Source organism: Eurosta solidaginis, chromosome X (genome assembly GCF_040869045.1).
Source record: "Eurosta solidaginis isolate ZX-2024a chromosome X, ASM4086904v1, whole genome shotgun sequence".
Classification (NCBI taxonomy): Eukaryota; Metazoa; Arthropoda; class Insecta; order Diptera; family Tephritidae; genus Eurosta; species Eurosta solidaginis.
In genome coordinates this window covers 196,382,305-196,405,917 of record NC_090324.1, presented here as the reverse complement: position 1 = coordinate 196,405,917, position 23,613 = coordinate 196,382,305, and the positions used below count along the sequence as shown (strand labels likewise).

At 39.1% G+C, this 23,613-nt stretch overlaps 1 protein-coding gene across 2 annotated transcripts in view; it reads right to left on the bottom strand.

Moving 5' to 3' along the window:
- Positions 1-23,613, bottom strand: part of LOC137234544 (apolipophorins-like) — an 867,416-nt gene that overhangs the window by 603,557 nt on the left and 240,246 nt on the right. For both annotated transcript variants that reach the window (XM_067758005.1, XM_067758006.1), the window contains exon 2: positions 19,434-19,463. In XM_067758005.1, coding sequence (XP_067614106.1) covers positions 19,434-19,463 — 30 coding nt within the window. The remainder of the gene's footprint in view (positions 1-19,433; positions 19,464-23,613) is intronic.

Genomic DNA, 23,613 nt, shown 5'->3' with positions numbered 1-23,613 from the left:
ACACTTTACCTTTTTGCTACTCCACGTGCTGATATGATTTATCGTTTTCGAAAACATTTATAATTTCCCCTTTTTTCTTTAACAGAAAGTATCTTCTTTTTCGGCGCCATATTATTACAAACTTTGAACGCAACCATTCGCATGCAATTGACTTAACAAACTGAATGGAAAACTACCATTAATTTGAAACACACCGCTTGAATGTATGCATAAGTACATGTTAAAATGGGAATCACCTATTTCATTTTTATAATGAACAACAAAGCTTGCTTGTGATATTTTTATACTCATTTGAGCAGAGCTCACAGAGTATATTAACTTTGATTGGATAACGGTTGGTTGTACAGGTATAAAGGAATCGAGATAGATATAGACTTCCATATATGAAAATCATCAGTATCGAAAAAAAATTCGATTGAGCCATGTCCGTCCGTCCGTCCGCCCGTCTGTCCGTTAACACGATAACTTGAGTAAATTTCGAGGTATCTTGATGAAATTTGGTATGTAGGTTCCTGGGCACTCATCTCAGATCGCTAATTAAAATGAACGATATCGGACAATAACCACGCCCACTTTTTCGATATCGAAAATTTCGAAAAATCGAAAAAGTGCAATAATTCATTACCAAATACGGATAAAGCGATGAAACTTGGTAGGTGGGTTTAGCTTATGACGCAGAACAGAAAACTAATAAAATATTGGACAATGGGCGTGGCACGCCCACTTCTAAAAGAAGGTAATTTAGAAGTTTTGCAAGCTGTAATTTGGCAGTCGTTGAAGATATCATGATGAAATTTGGCAGGAACGTTACTCTTATTACTGCTGCTGTCTGCTTAATAAAAATTAGCAAAATCGGAGAACGACCACGCCCACTTTTAAAAATTTTTTTTTTTTTAAATTCAAATTTTAAAAGAAAAGTTAATATCTTTACAGTATATAAGTAAATTATGTCGACATTCAACTCCAGTAATGATATGTTGCAACAAAATACAAAAATAAAAGAAAATTTCAAAATGGGCGTGTCTCCGCCCTTTTTCATTTAATTTGTCTAGGATAATTTTAATGCCATAAGTCGAACGAAAATTTACCAATCCTTGTGAAATTTTGTAGAGGTTTAGATTCTGGGACGATAACTCTTTTCTGTGAAAAAGGGCGAAATCGGTTGAAGCCACGCCCAGTTTTTATACACAGTCGACCGTTGTCCTTCCACTCGGCCGTTAACACCATTACTTGAGCAAAAATCGATATATCTTTACTACACTCAGTTCACGTACTTATCTGAACTCACTTTGTATTGGTGTAAAAAATGGCCGAAATCCGACTATGAACACGCCCACTTTTTCGATATCGAAAATTACGAAAAATGAAAAAAATGCCATAATTATATACCAAATACGAAAAAAGGGATGGAACATGGTAATTGTATTGGTCTATTGACGCAAAATATAACATTAGAAAAAAACTTGGTAAAATGGGTGTGACACCTACCATATTAAGTAGCAGAAAATGAAAAAGTTTTGCAGGGCGAAATCAAAAGCCCTTGGAATCTTGGAAGGAATACTGTTCGTGGTATTACATATATAAATAAACTAGCGGTACCCGACAGATGATGTTCTGGATCACCCTGGTCCACATTTTGGTCGATATCTCGAAAACGCCTTCACATATACAACTAAAGGCCACTCCCTTTTAAAACCCTCATTAATACCTTTAATTTGATACCAATATCGTACAAACACATTTTAGAGTCACCCCTGGTCCACGTTTATGGCGATATCTCGAAAAGGAGTCCACATATAGAACTAAGGCCCACTCCTTTTTAAAATACTCATTAACACCTTTCTTTTGATACCCATATCGTACAAAAAAATTCTAGAGTCACCCCTGGCCCACCTTTATGGCGATATCTCGAAAAGGCATCCACATGTAGAACTAAGGCCCACTCCCTTTTAAAATACTCATTAACATCTTTCATTTGATACCCATATCGTACAAACAAATTCTAGAGTCACCCCTGGTCCACCTTTATGGCGATATCTTGAAAAGGCGTCCACCTACAGAACTAAGGCCCACGCCCTTTTAAAATACTCATTAACACCTTTCATTTGATACCCATATCGTACAAACAAATTCTAGAGTCACCCCTGGTCCACCTTTATGCCGATATCTCGAAAAGGCGTCCACCTATAGAACTAAGGCCCATGCCCTTTTAAAATACTCATTAACACCTTTCATTTGATACCCATATCGTACAAACAAATTCTAGAGTCACCCCTGGTCCACCTTTATGCCGATATCTCGAAAAGGCGTCCACCTATAGAACTAAGGCCCACGCCCTTTTAAAATACTCATTAACACCTTTCATTTGATACCCATATCGTACAAACAAATTCTAGAGTCACCCCTGGTCCACCTTTATGCCGATATCTCGAAAAGGCGTCCACCTATAGAACTAAGGCCCATGCCCTTTTAAAACACTTATTAATACCTTTCGTTTGATACCCATATTGTACAAACGCATTCTATAGTCAACCCTGGTCCACTTTTATAACGATATTCCGAAAAGGCGTCCATCTATAGAACTTAGGCCCACACCCTTTTAAAATACTCATTAATACCTTTCATTTGATACCCATGTCGTACAAAATAAATTCTAGAGTCACCCCTGGTCCACCTTTATGGCGATATCTCGAAAAGGCGTCCACCTATAGAACTTAGGCCCACTCCCTTTTAAAATTATCATTAACACATTTCATTTGATACCCATATTGTACAAACAAATTCTAGAGTCATGCCTGGTCTACTTTATGTCGATATCCCTAAATGGCGTCCATCTATAGAACTATGGCCCACTTCCTTTAAAATACTTTTTAATACCTTCCATTTGATACACATGTCATACAAACACATGCCAGGGTTACCCTAGGTTCTTTTTACAACATGGTGATTTTCCCTTACTTTGTCTCCACAGCTCTCAGCTGATTATGTAATGTTCGGTTACACCCGAACTTAGCCTTCCTTACTTGTTTAATTTTGTCCGTTTATGAGAAGTTTTTTTTACGAAAATGGTTTGAAATACTTTGTCCGCGTCCGGTTATTAGAGTGTTCGTTTATTAGGATGATATTTGTATGAAAATATGAATGAAAAACCTGTGTACCCAAAATTTGTCCAGTTATTGGAGCTGTCCGGTTATAAGGACTGTCCGTAATGGGGAATTTCACTGTATATAACATTTTGGAAAACACAAAAAACCTGACTATTTAGTAAATAATAAACCTAGAATATTGAAATTTGACGTGTGGACTGATATTGAGACTCTTAATAAAAATTTGAAAAATTTTTTTAAATGGGCGTGGCACCGCCCACTTGTGATAAAATCAATTTTACAAATATTGTTAATCATAAATCAAAAATCGTTAAACCTATCGTAACAAAATTCGGCAGAGAGGTTGCCTTTACCATATGCTTTGAAGAAAAATTAACGAAATCTGTTAAGGACCATGCCCATTTTTATATAAAAGATTTTTAAAAGGGTCGTGGACGAATAAAATAAGCTATATATTTCCAAAAAAGAGCTTTATATCAATGGTATTTCATTTCCCAACTGGATTTATAACAATATATAGGAAACACTTCAATTTTAAAAAATGGGCGTAGCACCGCCCCTTTTATGACTAACCAATTTTCTATGTTTCGGGAGCCATAACTCGAAGAAAAATTAGTTCAGAGTACAACCATATGAATATGTGTTATTGGGCAGCCTTGTAACACTATTAAGCACACAAAACAAACAACAACAGCATTTCAAGTGTACAGCTGCGTATGTAATGTTCGTTTTCACCCGAACTTAGACTTCCTTACTTGTTTTATATTTTTATCTTATTTTAAATATTTCTTTAATTAATTTTTTGACTTGGTTTGGCTTTGTTTTTAGTTTTTTTACATTTTATCTTTCGAATTATAAAATATACTTTTTTCATTTGATGTTTTGTTAACTTTTTTTTGTGTTATTATTGTAGTCCTTGAAGACGATCTCCCACCGAGATTGAAATATATTGGGAATTTGTCAAAACAAAGATATTTCATGATACCGGACGTCAAGCCAGCTAAAATAATTTGCAAAACGATAACATTTTTTTCATTTTTTAATTTGTTTAATTCTTTAAACTTTTTTTACAGTTTTTTCTATTTTTCATTATTTTTTGTCGTTTTTCTTTTGGATTTTTTGAATATAGCAAAAACTTGATTAGTTTCAATTTTATTAAAAAATTACATTCGCAACTCAATTTTCTTAATCACTGTACATATTTCTTTACTTTAGGTTTTTAAGATTCCGTTTTTTCCTTTTGCCTACCATAAAAAAGGAGGTTATATTTTTCCATATTTAAAACTTTTCATAACTAGTTTTTTATGTCAAGGTTATTGTTTTTAATTTTTATACTCAGTTGAGCAGAGCTCACAGAGTATATTAACTGTGATTGGATAACGGTTGGTTGTACAGCTATAAAGGAATCGAGATAGATATAGACTTCCATATATCAAAATCATCAGTATCGAAAAAAAATTCGATTGAGCCATGTCCGTCCGTCCGTCTGCCCGTTAACACGATAACTTGATTAAATTTTGAGGTATCTTGACGAAATTTGGTATGTAGGTTCCTGGGCACTCATCTCAGATCGCTATTTAAAATGGACGATATCGGACAATAACCACGCCCACTTTTTCGATATCGAAAATTTCGAAAAATCGAAAAAGTGCGATAATTCCTTACCAAATACGGATAAAGCAATGAAACTTGGTAGGTTGAACTTATGACGCAGAATAGAAAACTAGTAAAATGTTGGACAATGGGCGTGGCACCGCCCACTTTTAAAAGAAGGTAATTTAGAAGTTTTGCAAGCTGTAATTTGGCAGTCGTTGAAAATATCATGATGAAATTTGGCAGGAACGTTACACTTATTACTATATGCCTGTTTAATAAAAATTAGCAAAATCGGAGAACGACCACGCCCACTTTTAAAATTTTTTTTTTTTTAATTCAAATTTTAAAAGAAAAGTTAATATCTTTACAGTATATAAGTAAATTAAGTCAACATTCAACTCCAGTAATGATATGGTGAACAAAATACAAAAATAAAAGCAAATTTCAAAATGGGCGTGGCTCCGCCCTTTTTCATTTAATTTGTCTAGGATACTTTTAATGCCATAAGTCGAACAAAAATTTACCAATCTTTGTGAAATTTGGTAGAGGCTTAGATTCTAGGACGATAACTGTTTTCTGGGAAAAAGGGCGAAATCGGTTGAAGCCACGCCCAGTTTTTATACACAGTCGACCGTCTGTCCTTCCGCTCGGCCGTTAACACGATAACTTGAGCAAAAATCGATATATCTTTACTAAACTCAGTTGACGTACTTATCTGAACTCACTTTATATTGGTGTAAAAAATGGCCGAAATCCGACTATGACCACGCCCACTTTATCGATATGGAAAATTACGAAAAATGAAAAAAATGCCATAATTATATACCAAATACGAAAAAAGGGATGAAACATGGTAATTGTATTGGTCTATTGACGCAAAATATAACTTTAGAAAAAAAACTTGGTAAAATGGGTGTGACACCTACCATATTAAGTAGAAGAAAATGAAAAAGTTTTGCAGGGCGAAATCAAAAGCCCTTGGAATCTTGGAAGGAATACTGTTCGTGGTATAACATATATAAATAAATTAGCGGTACCCGACAGATGATGTTCTGGATCACCCTGGTCCACATTTTGGTAGATATCTCGAAAACGCCTTCACATTTACAACTAAGGGCCACTCCCTTTTAAAACCCTCATTAATACCTTTAATTTGATACCCACATCGTACAAACACATTATAGAGTTACCCCTGGTCCAAGTTTATGGCGATATTTCGAAAAGGCGTCCACATATAGAACTAAGGCCCACTCCTTTTTAAAATACTCATTAACACCTTTCATTTGATACCCATATCGTACAAACAAATTCTAGAGTCGCCCCTGGTCCACCTTTATGGCGATATTTCGAAAAGGCGTCCACCTTAAGAACTAAGGCCCACGCCCTTTTAAAATACTCATTAACACCTTTCATTTGATACCCATATCGTACAAACAAATTCTAGAGTCACCCCTGGTCCACGTTTATGGCGATATCTCGAAAAGGCATCCACCTATAGAACTAAGGCCCACGCCCTTTTAAAATACTCATTAACACCTTTCATTTGATACCCATATAGTACAAACAAATTCTAGAGTCACCCCTGGTCCACGTTTATGGCGATATCTCGAAAAGGTGTCCACATATAGAACTAAGACCCACTCCTTTTTAAAATACTCATTAACGCCTTTCATTTGATACCCATATCCTACAAACAAATTTTAGAGTCACCCCTGGTCCACCTTTATGGCGATATTTCGAAAAGGCGTCCACCTATAGAACTAAGGCGCACGCCCTTTTAAAATACTCATTAATACCTTTCATTTTATACCCATATCGTACAAACAAATTCTAGAGTCACCCCTGGTTCACCTTTATGGCGATATCTCGAAAAGGCGTCCACCTATAGAACTAAGGCCCACGCCCTTTTAAAATACTCATTAACACCTTTCATTTGATACCCATATTATACAAACGCATTCTAGAGTCACCCCTGGTCCACTTTTATAACGATATTCCGAAAAGGCGTCCACCTATAGAACTAAGGCCCACTCCCTTTTAAAACACTTATTAACACCTTTCGTTTGATACCCATGTTGTACAAACGCATTCTAGAGTCAACCCTTGTCCACTTTTATAACGATATTCCGAAAAGGCGTCCACCTATAGAACTAAGGCCCACTCCCTTTCAAAATACTCATTAACACCTTTCATTTGATACCCAGGTAGTACAAACAAATTCTAGAGTCACCCCTGGTCCACCTTTATGGCGATATTTCGAAAAGGCGTCCAACTATAGAACTAAGGACCACGCCCTTTTAAAATACTCATTAACACCTTTCATTTGATACCCATATCGTACAAACAAATTCTAGAGTCACCCCTGGTCCACCTTTATACCGATATCTCGAAAAGGCGTCCACCTATAGAACTAAGGCCCACCCCCTTTTAAAATACACATTAACACCTTTCATTTGATACCCATATTGTACAAACGCATTCTAGAGTCACCCCTGGTCCACTTTTATAACGATATTCCGAAAAGGCGTCCACCTATAGAACTAAGGCCCACTCCGTTTTAAAACACTTATTAACACCTTTCGTTTGATACCCATATTGTACAAACGCATTCTAAAGTCAACCCTGGTCCACTTTTATAACGATATTCCGAAAAGGCGTCCACCTACAGAACTAAGGCCCACTCCCTTTCAAACTACTCGTTAACACCTTTCATTTGATACCCATATAGTACAAACAAATTCTAGAGTCACCCCTGGTCCACCTTTATGGCGATATCCCGAAAAGGCGTCCACCCACACAACTAAGGCCCACTCCCTTTTAAAACACTTATTAATACCTTTCGTTTGATACCCATATTGTACAAACGCATTCTATAGTCAACCCTGGTCCACTTTTATAACGATATTCCGAAAAGGCGTCCATCTATAGAACTTAGGCCCACACCCTTTTAAAATACTCATTAATACCTTTCATTTGATACCCATGTCGTACAAAATAAATTCTAGAGTCACCCCTGGTCCACCTTTATGGCGATATCTCTAAAAGGCGTCCACCTATAGAACTTAGGCCCACTTCCTTTAAAATACTTTTTAATACCTTCCATTTCATACACATGTCATACAAACACATGCCAGGGTTACCCTAGGTTCTTTTTGCAACATGGTGATTTTCCCTTACTTTGTCTCCACAGCTCTCAGCTGAGTATGTAATGTTCGGTTACACCCGAACTTAGCCTTCCTTACTTGTTTAATTTTGTCCGTTTATGAGAAGTTTTTTTACGAAAATGGTTTGAAATACTTTGTCCGCGTCCGGTTATTAGAGTGTTCGTTTATTAGGATGATATTTGTATGAAAAAATGAATGAAAAACCTGTGTACCCAAAATTTGTCCAGTTATTGGAGCTGTCCGGTTATAAGGACTGTCCGTAATGGGGAATTTCACTGTATATAACATTTTGGAAAACACAAAAAACCTGACTATTTAGTAAATAATAAACCTAGAATATTGAAATTTGACGTGTGGACTGATATTGAGACTCTTAATAAAAATTTGAAAATTTTTTTTTAAATGGGCGTGGCACCGCCCACTTGTGATAAAATCAATTTTACAAATATTGTTAATCATAAATCAAAAATCGTTAAACCTATCGTAACAAAATTCGGCAGAGAGGTTGCCTTTACCATATGCTTTGAAGAAAAATTATCGAAATCTGTTAAGGACCATGCCCACTTTTATATAAAAGATTTTTAAAAGGGTCGTGGACGAATAAAATAAGCTATATATTTCCAAAAAAGAGCTTTATATCAATGGTATTTCATTTCCCAACTGGATTTATAACAATATATAGGAAACACTTCAATTTTAGAAAATGGGCGTAGCACCGCCCCTTTTATGACTAACCAATTTTCTATGTTTCGGGAGCCATAACTCGAAGAAAAATTAGTTCAGAGTACAACCATATGAATATGTGTTATTGGGCAGCCTTGTAACACTATTAAGCACACAAAACAAACAACAACAGCATTTCAAGTGTACAGCTGCGTATGTAATGTTCGTTTTCACCCGAACTTAGACTTCCTTACTTGTTTTATATTTTTATCTTATTTTAAATATTTCTTTAATTAATTTTTTGACTTGGTTTGGTTTTGTTTTTAGTTTTTTTACATTTTATCTTTCGAATTATAAAATATACTTTTTTCATTTGATGTTTTGTTAACTTTTTTTTGTGTTATTATTGTAGTCCTTGAAGACGATCTCCCACCGAGATTGAAATACATTGGGAATTTGTCAAAACAAAGATATTTCATGATACCGGACGTCAAGCCAGCTAAAATAATTTGCAAAACGATAACATTTTTTTTCATTTTTTAATTTGTTTAATTCTTTAAACTTTTTTTACAGTTTTTTCTATTTTTCATTATTTTTTGTCCTTTTTCTTTTGGATTTTTTGAATATAGCAAAAACTTGATTAGTTTCAATTTTATTAAAAAATTACATTCGCAACTCAATTTTCTTAATCACTGTACATATTTCTTTACTTTAGGTTTTTAAGATTCCGTTTTTTCCTTCTGCCTACCATAAAAAAGGAGGTTATATTTTTCCATATTTAAAACTTTTCATAACTAGTTTTTTATGTCAAGCTTATTGTTTTTAATTTTTATACTCAGTTGAGCAGAGCTCACAGAGTATATTAACTGTGATTGGATAACGGTTGGTTGTACAGCTATAAAGGAATCGAGATAGATATAGACTTCCATATATCAAAATCATCAGTATCGAAAAAAAATTCGATTGAGCCATGTCCGTCTGTCCGTTAACACGATAACTTGATTAAATTTTGAGGTATCTTGACGAAATTTGGTATGTAGATTCCTGGGCACTCATCTCAGATCGCTATTTAAAATGGACGATATCGGACAATAACCACGCCCACTTTTTCGATATCGAAAATTTCGAAAAATCGAAAAAGTGCGATAATTCCTTACCAAATACGGATAAAGCAATGAAACTTGGCAGGTTGAACTTATGACGCAGAATAGAAAACTAGTAAAATGTTGGACAATGGGCGTGGCACCGCCCACTTTTAAAAGAAGGTAATTTAGAAGTTTTGCAAGCTGTAATTTGGCAGTCGTTGAAGATATCATGATGAAATTTGGCAGGAACGTTACACTTATTACTATATGCCTGTTTAATAAAAATTAGCAAAATCGGAGAACGACCACGCCCACTTTTAAAAAAATTTTTTTTTTTAATTCAAATTTTAAAAGAAAAGTTAATATCTTTACAGTATATAAGTAAATTAAGTCAACATTCAACTCCAGTAATGATATGGTGAACAAAATACAAAAATAAAAGCAAATTTCAAAATGGGCGTGGCTCCGCCCTTTTTCATTTAATTTGTCTAGGATACTTTTAGTGCCATAAGTCGAACAAAAATTTACCAATCTTTGTGAAATTTGGTAGAGGCTTAGATTCTAGAACGATAACTGTTTTCTGTGAAAAAGGGCGAAGTCGGTTGAAGCCACGCCCAGTTTTTATACACAGTCGACCGTCTGTCCTTCCGCTCGGCCGTTAACACGATAACTTGAGCAAAAATCGATTTATCTTTACTAAACTCAGTTGACGTACTTATCTGAACTCACTTTATATTGGTGTAAAAAATGGCCGAAATCCGACTATGACCACGCCCACTTTATCGATATGGAAAATTACGAAAAATGAAAAAAATGCCATAATTATATACCAAATACGAAAAAAGGGATGAAACATGGTAATTGTATTGGTCTATTGACGCAAAATATAACGTTAGAAAAAAAACTTGGTAAAATGGGTGTGACACCTACCATATTAAGTAGAAGAAAATGAAAAATTTTTGCAGGGCGAAATCAAAAGCCCTTGGAATCTTGGAAGGAATACTGTTCGTGGTATAACATATATAAATAAATTAGCGGTACCCGACAGATGATGTTCTGGATCACCCTGGTCCACATTTTGGTCGATATCTCGAAAACGCCTTCACATTTACAACTAAGGGCCACTCCCTTTTAAAACCCTCATTAATACCTTTAATTTGATACCCACATCGTACAAACACATTATAGAGTCACCCCTGGTCCAAGTTTATGGCGATATTTCGAAAAGGCGTCCACATATAGAACTAAGGCCCACTCCTTTTTAAAATACTCATTAACACCTTTCATTTGATACCCATATCGTACAAACAAATTCTAGAGTCGCCCCTGGTCCACCTTTATGGCGATATTTCGAAAAGGCGTCCACCTTAAGAACTAAGGCCCACGCCCTTTTAAAATACTCATTAACACCTTTCATTTGATACCCATATCGTACAAACAAATTCTAGAGTCACCCCTGGTCCACGTTTATGGCGATATCTCGAAAAGGCATCCACCTATAGAACTAAGGCCCACGCCCTTTTAAAATACTCATTAACACCTTTCATTTGATACCCATATTATACAAACGCATTCTAGAGTCACCCTTGGTCCACTTTTATAACGATATTCCGAAAAGGCGTCCACCTATAGAACTAAGGCCTACTCCCTTTTAAAACACTTATTAACACCTTTCGTTTGATACCCATATTGTACAAACGCATTCTAGAGTCAACCCTTGTCCACTTTTATAACGATATTCCGAAAAGGCGTCCACCTATAGAACTAAGGCCCACTCCCTTTCAAAATACTCATTAACACCTTTCATTTGATACCCAGGTAGTACAAACAAATTCTAGAGTCACCCCTGGTCCACCTTTATGGCGATATTTCGAAAAGGCGTCCACCTATAGAACTAAGGACCACGCCCTTTTAAAATACTCATTAACACCTTTCATTTGATACCCATATCGTACAAACAAATTCTAGAGTCACCCCTGGTCCACCTTTATACCGATATCTCGAAAAGGCGTCCACCTATAGAACTAAGGCCCACGCCCTTTTAAAATACACATTAACACCTTTCATTTGATACCCATATTGTACAAACGCATTCTAGAGTCACCCCTGGTCCACTTTTATAACGATATTCCGAAAAGGCGTCCACCTATAGAACTAAGGCCCACTCCGTTTTAAAACACTTATTAACACCTTTCGTTTGATACCCATATTGTACAAACGCATTCTAAAGTCAACCCTGGTCCACTTTTATAACGATATTCCGAAAAGGCGTCCACCTACAGAACTAAGGCCCACTCCCTTTCAAACTACTCATTAACACCTTTCATTTGATACCCATATAGTACAAACAAATTCTAGAGTCACCCCTGGTCCACCTTTATGGCGATATCTCGAAAAGGCGTCCACATATAGAACTAAGGCCCACGCCCTCTTAAAATACTCATTAACACCTTTCATTTAATACTCATATCGTACAAACAAATTCTAGAGTCACCCCTGATCCATCTTTATGGCGATATATCGAAACGACGTCCATCTACAGAACTTAGGCCCACGCCCTTTTAAAATACCCATTAATACCTTTCATTTGATACCCATATCGTACAAAATAAATTCTAGAGTCACCCCTGGTCCACCTTTATGGCGATATCTCGAAACGGCGTCCATCTATTGAACTTAGGCCCACGCCCTTTTAAAATACTCATTAATACCTTTCATTTGATACCCATATCGTACAAAATAAATTCTAGAGTCACCCCTGGTCCACCTTTATGGCGATATCTCGAAAAGGCGTCTACATATAGAACTTAGGCCCACTCCCTTTTAAAATTATCATTAACACATTTCATTTGATACCCATATCGTACAAACAAATTCTAGAGTCAGGCCTGGTCCACCTTTATGGCGATATCCATCTATAGGACTATGGTCCACTTCCTCTTAAAATACTCTTTAATACCTTCCATTTGATACACATGTCATACAAACACATTCCAAGGTTACCCTAGGTTCTTTTTACAACATGGTGATTTTCCCTTACTTTGTCTCCACAGCTCTCAACTGAGTATGTAATGTTCGGTTACACCCGAACTTAGCCTTCCTTACTTGTTTTATTATATTTTTCTCTTGGCTTTGCATTTAAATTTTTTTCTTTTAACTTTTTCTTTAAGTTATAAAAAAGAAAAACAAGTATTTCTATATCTTTTAAAACCCTCTTTAATACCTTTAATTTCCTTCACTAGGGTAGGCACCTTGTCGTTGGTGTGAGGGCTTAGCCGAACTCCATAGTGCCCGACTATGAGGCGGAGCTGTTTAGGACTGAAATCTACGCCGTTTCGCCTCACAGGAGGGCGGCGGGATGTCGGTGACCAAGAACTGCCAAACCCCTAATCCAGGGTGTTATGCGGACCGTGCCTATTGGACGATTTACAACTAGGGGATAAATTCGGCTCTGTTCGAACGGAGCCTTCACGATACCGGGCCAGCGCGGGAAGTATTGATGGCCTTACCACAGTAAGGGGCGCTGCTGCGGCGGACGGTTCTTTCCCCGTATATAATACTGGACCGCTGAGCCCGCCTTGTGGGGAAGGTGGTCGTACGACCAAGATGAACGACTCCATACCTGATTGTAATAAGGACGATGATAAGAGGAGGACTGAGTCGCAAGCCAAGGACGGCAAATACGCATTAAGCCATGCGTCGGACCCGGTGAGCGAGAGTAGTGCTGATTCAATGAACTCCGTGTTGGAGAAGCACACAAATGAAAACGGAGTAGAAGAGTGGAGAATGGTACGGAGCAGAGGAAGTAAAAGAGCTCTCTCGCAGTACCGTTCAGCACTAAGAATTGTACAACGGTTGGGAGCAGTGTTCGACCCAACAGAAGTGGAGATCGAGCGCTTGGAATAGACCCATGAGGCGGTAGAATTAGGTCGAAGGAAGTTCAAAAGGTTTGCTGCGAGAAACCCTCGGTTCTGCAGCCGGTACGAGGAGGAAGAAGCGTCGTTTGCCAGAACGAAGAGGCAACGTTCGGCGGAAGGCGACAAGCCTGCTTTCAAGAGGCAGAAAGGACCAAGTTCTAGAGCCGCGAGGCAGGGCGGTCGCGTAGAAAAGACAATTAGGCCCAAAGCTGTAAAACAGATGGGCCCCAATAGCGAGGTAGCAACTGCCTCGAAAGCTGCGAGTCAGAGGGAAGTTCCAACTACGGAAGTAGGAGATAAGCCAAAGGGAGATAACGCTAAGACTCCGGCTTTCTCGGAGGTGCTAAAGGGAGTTAACGCTAAGACTCCGGCTTTCTCGGATGTTCAAAAGGGAGATAACACTAAGACTCCGGATTTTCCCAAGGAGATGAGTGATGTGGCAAAGCAGTCATTGACTGTGGCGTTGGTTGATCGCAGCAGTCCTTTCGGACAAATGACTACTGAAATGTGGAGATCTGTGGAAAGGGAGCTTATTAGGTTAATGTTTAAGATGATGCGGGAACAACCAAATAAGCCCCTTCCAACCTTTGATTCCGGGGGATTGTATAATGGTGTGAAGATGATAGCGTGCGACAACATCGCGAGCTTGCAGTGGCTGGATGAAGTGGTTCCAAGCCTCCAAAGGCAAGGCACGAACGCGCGGTTTGAGTTGGTGGATAAAGCGCAAATCCCCACGGTACCAAAAGTTAAGGTATGGATACCATGCATGATGAAGTCGGAGGATACACTTCGACCTCTGCAGAATCAGAATCCGAACATACCGACACAGGTTTGGAAGGCACTTACTGTATCTCGGCCTACAGAGGAAGGTTAGTTCTACATCTTCGAAATAAAAAAGCAGGCGGAGGATATTTTGTACACGCAGCTTGGCAAAATGTCCTTTGGCACTGGCAAAATTTACGTGCGACTCAGGAAAAGTAGTCCCGAAGATAAAAATCCTAACACGCCAGAGGTGGGCGAAGTCGAAATGGACCTCAAAACCCTAAGGGAAAAAGGACAGGTGGAGGTCCCCGACGTCACCACGAAGGTGTTAGAAGAGGACCAACCGCCAAATGGTGCTGTGACTCGCACAGATAAACACCCGGCACAACAGTTACAAGAGGCTGAAGGGGGCTCGAATACTCTAACCCAAAAGGCAAGGGAGGACGAAGACGTCACGAAAAGGTGCTGGAGGGGGACAAACAGCCCAATGGTGCTGCGACTCCTACAGATAAACCTCCAAAACAGTAAAGTGGCGTCGATCAAACTCCTCCTAACCCTTGAGGAGGGTTCGTTTGACGTGGCGCTGATCGAGGAGCCGTGGCCCTCATCGGGAGGAAAGGTTTCTGGACTTAGCGCGCGCGGGTTTGGCGTTTACTACGCGCAAGCTGAAGGACGGGTGCGAGCTGTAGTAATGGTAAGGAAAAATCTGCATTCATATATGCTGCCATTTTACACTACTGAGGACCTCGCAGTGGTGGCCGTTGAGCAAAAGAATAAGTATACATTTATCCTGGCATCCTGCTACATGGCCCATGCTGCGGAGGTTCCACCGATGGAATTCAAAAGGCTAGTACAGGAAGAAGGGCGCAAAGGGCGGTTGGTTATAGGCGCAGATGCAAATGCGCACCACAATGCGTGGGGAGGAGCAGATACGAACGAGGGGGGTGAATCTCTATTTTGTTACATCCTGCAAACCAATTTGCAGATAGCCAACAGGGGAAATGTCCCTATATAAATTGGTCCAACATCCATCAATGTTCTGGATATTACATAGAGCTCCCAGCGTGATATATCAAGGTATGATTGTATGGTTCTTGATAGACCATCCTTCTTCGACCATGCGTATATCAGCTTCAGCATCCCCCTAAAGAGGGTAGAGAAGGGAGGAACCTTTAGAAACCCTAGGTCAACGAACTGGACTAAATTCCAGAGACAGCTAGAACCAAAACTGGGACAACGCAAAGAGGTGGCCAATGTAGAGGAACTGGAGGAGTCGAATGAATTCCTAACAAGGACGCTTATGACTGCGCACATCAAAGCTTGCCCTCTAAGAAGATTCGCAGGAAAAGCAAAGCCGCCGTGGTGGAGCAGTGAGCTGAGTCTTCTAAGAAGACAGGTAACAGAAATGTTTAAGCTCACAAAGACCGCGCAAAGCGAAGCGTGCCGGGACGAGTACAGGGATCTACTTAGGATCTACAAGCGTGAAATTTCCAGGGCGAAGAAAATCTCATGGAAAAGTTTCTGTACGGACATAGAGTGCTCCAGCGAAACAGCACGGTTGAAAAAGTCCTAGCAAGGGGAAACATAGTCCAGGGACTAATAAAGAAAGAGAACGGGGAATGGTCACATAATAGTGAGGAATCCCTTGAGGTACTTCTCGGCACACATTTCCCATAGGTAGATCGTTTAGAAGAGCCAGCAGACATCACTCACACTTCGATCACGGAGCGGGTAGTGCCGGGCTTGGTGACCGATACATAGATCGAATGGGCAGTGAAAATGTTTTCTAAGTAAATCGCGGACCCAGACAGTATATTCCCGGCCATGCTTCAAGTTTCAAGTATGGCGGCCGTGGAATGGCTTAAAATAATATTCGATGGGTGCATAAGGCTGAATCATGTACCGCACTCTTGGAGAACTGCTCGTGTAGCTTTCCTACCAAAGGCGGGGAAGATCGGTCACGTGTATCCCAAAGACTATAGACCCATTAGCTTAACATCGTTTCTGCTCAAAACCTTTGAGAGGCTGATAGATGTGTCCAACGTGGATGAAAAGCTGCTCTGGGAGTCTTCTTGGACATTGCCGGGGCTTTCAATAGTGTTTCTAAATGGGCGATTATGGATGGTCTTAATTACATTAAAGTACATCCCGCCTTAATCAGATGGATCGGCTGCATGTTAAATTGCAGGAAGATTACATCACAATGGGTATTTTACGAGGCCACAAAATCAGTGGACAGGGGCACGCCGCATGGAGTGGTGCTACACCCTCTGCTGTGGACGCTGGTCATCAACCAACTGCTCAGACGATTCGATGAGGGACCCGTAAAACTTACGGCTTACGCAGATGACGTTGCAATTGTCATTCCAACGATTAGTTCTTTGATGGATCGGGCGCTTCGGGATAGTCATACCTGGGCATCTAATGTCGGGTTGAAAGTCAATGCGGAGAAGACGGATATGGTCTTTTTTACAAAGAGGTACAAGGTCCCAATTTGGACCAGGCGTAAGTTAGGAGAGTGACCTTACAGGAGAAACCTTACACAAAATATATAGGAATCTTCCTAGACAGTAAGCTGTCATGGAAGCTCAACGTGGAGGAGAGGTTGAAGAAGGCCTCAACGGTACCCTATGCATATAAAAGAATGCTGGGGTGTAGGGGGCGCTTATCGCCCTCTCTTTCTCATCGGGTTTTTACAGCGATTGTAAGCCCTATTCTATACTATGGAGTTCTTGTTTGGTGGAAAGCCACATAAAAAATTAGAGGGGCTATGCAGACTATCGATGCATAGTATTACGGGAGCCCTGAAAACAACCCCGACGGCTGCACTGTATGCCATTCTGGACATTCCACCTGCAGACATGGTAGCAAAGAACATAGCATTAACAACTGCAACCATGCTCGCTGCCTCGGGGCAGCTTGAGCGCCGACCATATGGCCATAGTAGTATAGCGGCATCAATCACAAGACGAACAGACTACCTGATTCCCTATCTGCGCTTCGAGGGCGTTCTAAAGACCACAATAGAGGTGAACGGTTGGCACAAGGGTGCGCAAATGGCAGACGAGGCGATACATGTGTACACAGATGGTTCCAAAGTAGTGGAAGGAGTAGGGTCTGCGGTATACTGATCCGGAAATAAGCAGATCCTACAGGCTTCCGGATTACTGTATCGTTTTTCAAGCGGAAATATTAGCCGTAACCAAAGCAGTAGAAACCCTGGAAGAGAATAGCTTAAGCTGCAACCGTGTTAACTTTTATATTGACAGTCAAGCAGCAATTAAGGCAATAATCTCGCATAGCACAGCATCTAAATGCGTGTTGGAGTGTAAGCAGCCTCTGGAGAGAATCGGCACAGGGAGTAGCATACATCTATATTGGGTCCCAGGGCATATGGGAATAGATGGGAATGAAAAAGGGGACGAACTAGCTAAAAAGGGCGCATCCCTTGAAGCTTGCTCCAGAGACGTCCCAATTAGACTGGGCGAGATTAAGCGAAGGCGAGAGGTGCACATGATCGACCAAGCGGGAAAGGTGTGGGTTCAACCGCGGGGCTGTAAAGTGTCGAAAATTATGTGTAGGTCTTACAACCTTAGACTAACAAAGTTGCTTCTATCATTAAAAAGGGAGGACTTAAGACTCATGACGGGTATTCTGACTGGACACTGCCTTCTGGCGTCACATGCCTTTAAATTAGGCTTGGTCCGTGATAGCAGATGTAGGAAGTGCGGATTGGAGGAGGAAACGATCGAGCACGTTCTGTGCTCGTGCCCTGTACTTGCCCGGCTGAGACTACAGCTATTAGGAATGATACAGCTGTCAGATCTAGAAGCAGTAAGTGGCTTAAGTCCTAGGAAGCTTCTAGTATTTGCCAAGAAGACGGAGTTATTTTATAACATAGGTCCTGGTTTTTGATAGGGTTTTCAGTTTAAACGTTAAAACAAACTTCTGGTAACACTACGGACTCAATCAGTCTATGTGAGGTCCTCATGGACCGGCCAGTTCAACCTAACCTAACCTAACCTTTAATTTGGTATCCATATCGTACAAACACATTAAAGATTACCCCTGGTCCACTTTTATGGCGATATCTCGAAAAGGCGTCAACCTATAGAACTTAGGCCGGCTTCTTTTTAAAATACTCATTAATATCTTTTATTCGATACCCATATCGTACAAACACATTCTAGAGTCATCTCTGGTCCACCTTTATGGCGATATCTCCAAAATGCGTCCACCTATAGAACTAAGGCCCACTCCCTTTTAAAATACTCATTAACACCTTTCATTTGATACCCATATCGTACAAACACATAATAGAGTCGCCCCTGGTACACCTTTATGGCCATATCTCGAAAAGGCGTCCACCTAATGCCCACTTCCTTTTAAAATACTCATTAACACCTTTCATTTAATACCCATACGTACAAACACATTCTAGAGTTACCCCTGGTCCATCTTTATGCCAATATCTCCAAAACGCGTCCACCTATAGAACTAAGGCCCACTCCCTTTTAAAATACTCTTTAATACCTTTCATTTGATATCCATGTCATATAACACATTCCAGGGTTACCCTAAGTTCATTTTCCTACATGGAGATTTTACCTTATTTGATGAAGGAAAATCGTTCCAAAAAACGTCACCTTTGGTCTACAATTTCGGACTCATAATTAAGAGCGCTTCGAAAATATTTCAGGGGTCATTTAAAAAAAAATCAATAAGAAATGCCTTCAAATTTAACCAAATTTTCATATTAAAAAAAAATATTCAAATAAAACGAATTGATAGCTGAAGAAAGATAGCAAAGGCAAGTTGCTCCACTTTTTAGTATTATTATATCCATGAAAAATACACTTTTGTCTCCAACGCTCTCAGCTGAGTATGTAATGTTCGGTTACACCCGAACTTAGCCTTTCTTACTTTTTAAAGTTCAAATTAATACAAAAACATCGTCACATGTTTCGATTACACCTTTTCTATGTTTACTGGCCCCAACACTGAGTTTGAAGGCAGCTGATTTTCGGCAGAGTTTGATACAAGAGCGAAGATTTTTGAAAATAATATCGTGGAGCTTTTGCTTGAGTCCAAAATATCTTTCTTATCATAATTTTATTTACATTTGATCTAAGTACTTACATTGAGAGCATCCTCTTTTGCAAATATGTTCTGTAAGAAAGAAAACAGTTGTTAACAGAAAAACGAATAAAGTTTAAACACATATTTTGTATATTTGTATATAAAAGCATTTTAGTTTTAGTTTATCTTTTTTAGCCAATTATCTTAAAGAAAATTTAAATATAAATGTTTGGGTGGAAAATTAAATAAAACTGTGTCGATTGTGTGAACAATTTTAGCATTTTCAGACGCAGTTGATATTTTTGGAAAGAAAATTTGTCCATTATAATGATGCTAAGCATAGCTAAATAGTAAATAAACTCTGTAGATTAGCTTCTGAAGGTGAGCCACAAAAATTTCCCTCAAATTGATGAAAAGTTTTACACAAAAATAAGGTAAGAGTTTTTTCTGAATGCATTTCCGATTTTCTGTTGATTTTGATTGCTGGACCACCGCAATGGCATTAAAAGCAAATATTAAAACACTCAAATTATTAAATAGTCACACTCTCAATGCATACTAAACAAACTCATTGTATTCATATGCATACACACACCCACATTCATACACCTAACATTAAGCATTAACTATTGCACTACTTTTCAATCTCACTTAATCTTTAGTTGTACATACATAATTTGATTTCCACTAAATCATTGTAAAATCATCCCGCATATTGAACGAGTCGGCTCTGCTTTTTTAGTCGCTAGTCGATTGAGATTAATATATTCGTTGGCATTTATATGTTTCGAACAACAATTGCGCACTCCCACTATCATCGTTAAATCTTCTTCGGTACTCACCATCGCCAACGCGTAGAGGTCCATAAATCTTTCGAGGAACTTTGCTTCTGCACCATATAGCAGGACGGGTACGATAAGTGACTTGTAGAGTATGATTTTCGTTTGCCGAGAGAGGACTTTACTCTTCAATTGCCTACCTAGTCCAAAGTTACATTTATTGACAAGAGTGATTCCTCGCTCGATTTCTGAGCTGATGTTGTCGCTAGTGTTGATGCTGGTTCCCAAATAAACGAAGTCTTTTACTATTTCGAAATTATGGCTGCTAACATTGGCGTGGTTGCCAAGGCGAATATGCTCGATGACAGACGGTATTTCGTTTTGTCATCATTCACCATCAAACCCATCTTTACTGCTTCCTTTTCCAGTTTGGAGTAAGCAGAACTAACGGCGCGGGTGTTTAGGCCGTTATAAAAGATCCATTCGACGGATCTGTAGAAAGGTGGTTTTGCGCGCACACACACTGCTCCACGCACGTACTTACGTTTGTTTTAATTTATTGTCTTTTGTTCTCCTCTTTTAATAAATTAATTGGTAGGCTAATTTTAAATATAATTGTTTTTATTTTACTACTTTTAGTTCTTTAATGTCACTTAGCTTTTAATTTAATTTTAACTTTAACACTAAGTTATTTTAATTAATTTTGTTTCGAAAACTTTTGCGGCGGCCGGTTCACTTAAAACTGAAAAACTGCCGCTAACGCAACTATGTAGCTAGGCAGCTTTTCTTTACGTTGCTTAGTAACGATATTAATGATGGCGTCGATCAACGGCAGTTTCAGCCAATCAGAAACTCCGAGTTGCTCGACTCTAAAAATTTTAGTGATGCCAAGTGCATCTGATGTATGGTTGCATCTTGCACATTTCTAAAGAGGGTTGCCATCGCAATTTTTTTTAATGCAATTTACTATGGCACTACACCGTTGATATAAATGTCATCAGCATATTCCAGTAATTGCACGCTTTTATAAAATATTGTTCCAGAGCGGTTAAGTTCTGCAGCTAGTATAATTTTTTCCAGCATAAAATTGAAGAAATCGCACGATAGGGGGTCACCCTGACTTAAACCTCGTTTAGTTTCGAACGGCTCCGAGAGGTCCTTCCCAATTTTGACTGAGCTGATGGTGTTGCTCAACCCCATTTTGCACAGCCGTATAAGTTTTGCGGGGAAACCAAATTCAGACACAGCGGCATAAAGGCGGTTCCTTTTCGTGCTGTCGAAGGCGGCTTTAAAATCGACGAAGAGGTGATGTGCGTCGATTCTTTTTTCGTGGGTTTTTGTTCCAAGATTTGGCGCATTGTGAAAATCTGGTCGATGGTAATTTACCAAGTCAGAAGCCGCACTGCAATAGTTGGCGCAGTTTGCAGTATACCCTTTCTTGAGGACTGGGCAAAAAACACTTAGATTCCAATAGTCGAACATGCAGTCGCCCGACCATATTTTGCGAAGAAGATGATGCATGCGCCTTACCAACTGCTCGCCGCCGTATTTGAATAGCTACGCAGACAATTTATCAGCGCTCGCGCCCTTGTTGTTATTCAATCTGGTTATTTCTATTCTGACTTCGTCATAATCGGGTGGGGGGGGGGGGGGGGGGGGGGGGGGGGGGATTCGGGTTCTTCATCCCTGTGCGGTAAATCGCTGTCTCCATTTAGGAGAGAAGAGAAGTGTCCCCTCCATAATATAGGTACTCCCTAGACATCAGTTACAAGGTTGCCGTATTCGTTCTTACAAGTCAAATCATGGACGTCAGAATTTAATTTGTCCTTACAATTCGACATTAGAGCTCTATTGCGTACCAACCGGATGCTGAAAGCGATACTTCGAAATGGAACAGCGGCATGTTTTGAAGCTCTTGAAGTTGGTCAAATCTTACTAGGAGCTAATTTACCAACATTAAAACGTTGATCGGTTGGATGGTTTCTGACCGATATCAGCAAGAAGTTCAAGTGGATGCACCTACTTGCTTGATGCCATGCGAAGACTCAATTGTCGAAAATACTTCAGCAGAAATTCAAAGGTATCAGCGCAGCACCAAAGCCAATTCAGCTGGACCACAGCATTTCCGAAGACCACTTCTTACCCAACACTCATCAGAACGCGACTGGGTGCATAACAGTAAGTCTGCGTTTCATTAATTGTCCTTATTTTCTAGAAACTATGGCGTATTCCATCCCATTTCGACCAATTTTGAACCCGACCCCTTTAGAATTGGCTGAAAGTTTTTCTTCTTTTTCTAGCGTACGAAAGACGTTTTTCAGAAGTTTTTCAAATTTTTTCATCCAACTCAAAAACAGTTATAAATTAAAAAAAACACCGTTTTTTGTTTTCAAAATGCTATAACTTTTTTAAAAATTGACCGTTTGGGATCTTTTTTTTTTTAGAAAATTTGCTTTTAAATGTAATTTTCGGAAAATATCCAAAACAATTTTTAAAGTTTTTTTTTGTAATTTTTCAGTTTTTCGAGATTTTTCGAATTTCGCCCTTTTTTTCTCATAAACAACTTCAATAAATTCTGCAATCATCCCCACTAATCCCGGAGTGGGCCGAGAATTTTTTTGTTTTTTTAATTGAAAAAAAACTTGAAACATTTTTTTTGTATTTTTTCCGAAAAGTACATTTAAAAACATATTTAAAAAAAATAAACCCAAACGGTCAATTTTTGAAAATGTTATAGCATTTTGAAAAAAAAAACACCGTTTTCCAACTCAAAATAAGTTAAATATTTTGAAAAAATAAATTTAAAACAAGTAAGGAAGGTTAAGTTCGGGTGTAACCGAACATTACATACTCAGTTGAGAGCTATGGTGACAACATAAGGGAAAATAACCATGTAGGAAAATGAACCGAGGGAAACCCTGGAATGTGTTTGTATGACATGTGTATCAAATGAAAGGCATTAAAGAGTATTTTATGAGGGAGTGGGCCATAGTTCTATAGGTGGACGCCATTTAGGGATATAGCCATAAAGGTGGATCAGGGTTGACTCTAGGATGCGTTTGTACGATTTGTAGTATTTTAAAAGGGCGTGGACCTAAGTACTATAGATGGAAGCCTTTTCGAGATATCGCCGTAAAGATGGACCAGGGGTGACTCTAGAATGCGTTTGTACGATATGGGTATCAAATGAAAGGTGTTAATGAGCATTTTAAAAGGGAGTAATCCTTAGTTCCATAGGTGGACGCCGTTTCGAGATATCGCCATAAAGGTGGACCAGGGGTGACCCTAGAATTTGTTTGCACAATATGGGCATTAAACGAAAGGTGTTAATGAGTATTTTAAAAGGGAGTGGGCCTTAGTTCTATAGGTGGACGCCGTTTCGAGATATCGCCATAAAGGTGGGCCAGGGGTGACTCTAGAAGGAATTCGTTTGTGCAATATGGGTATCAAACGAAAGGAGT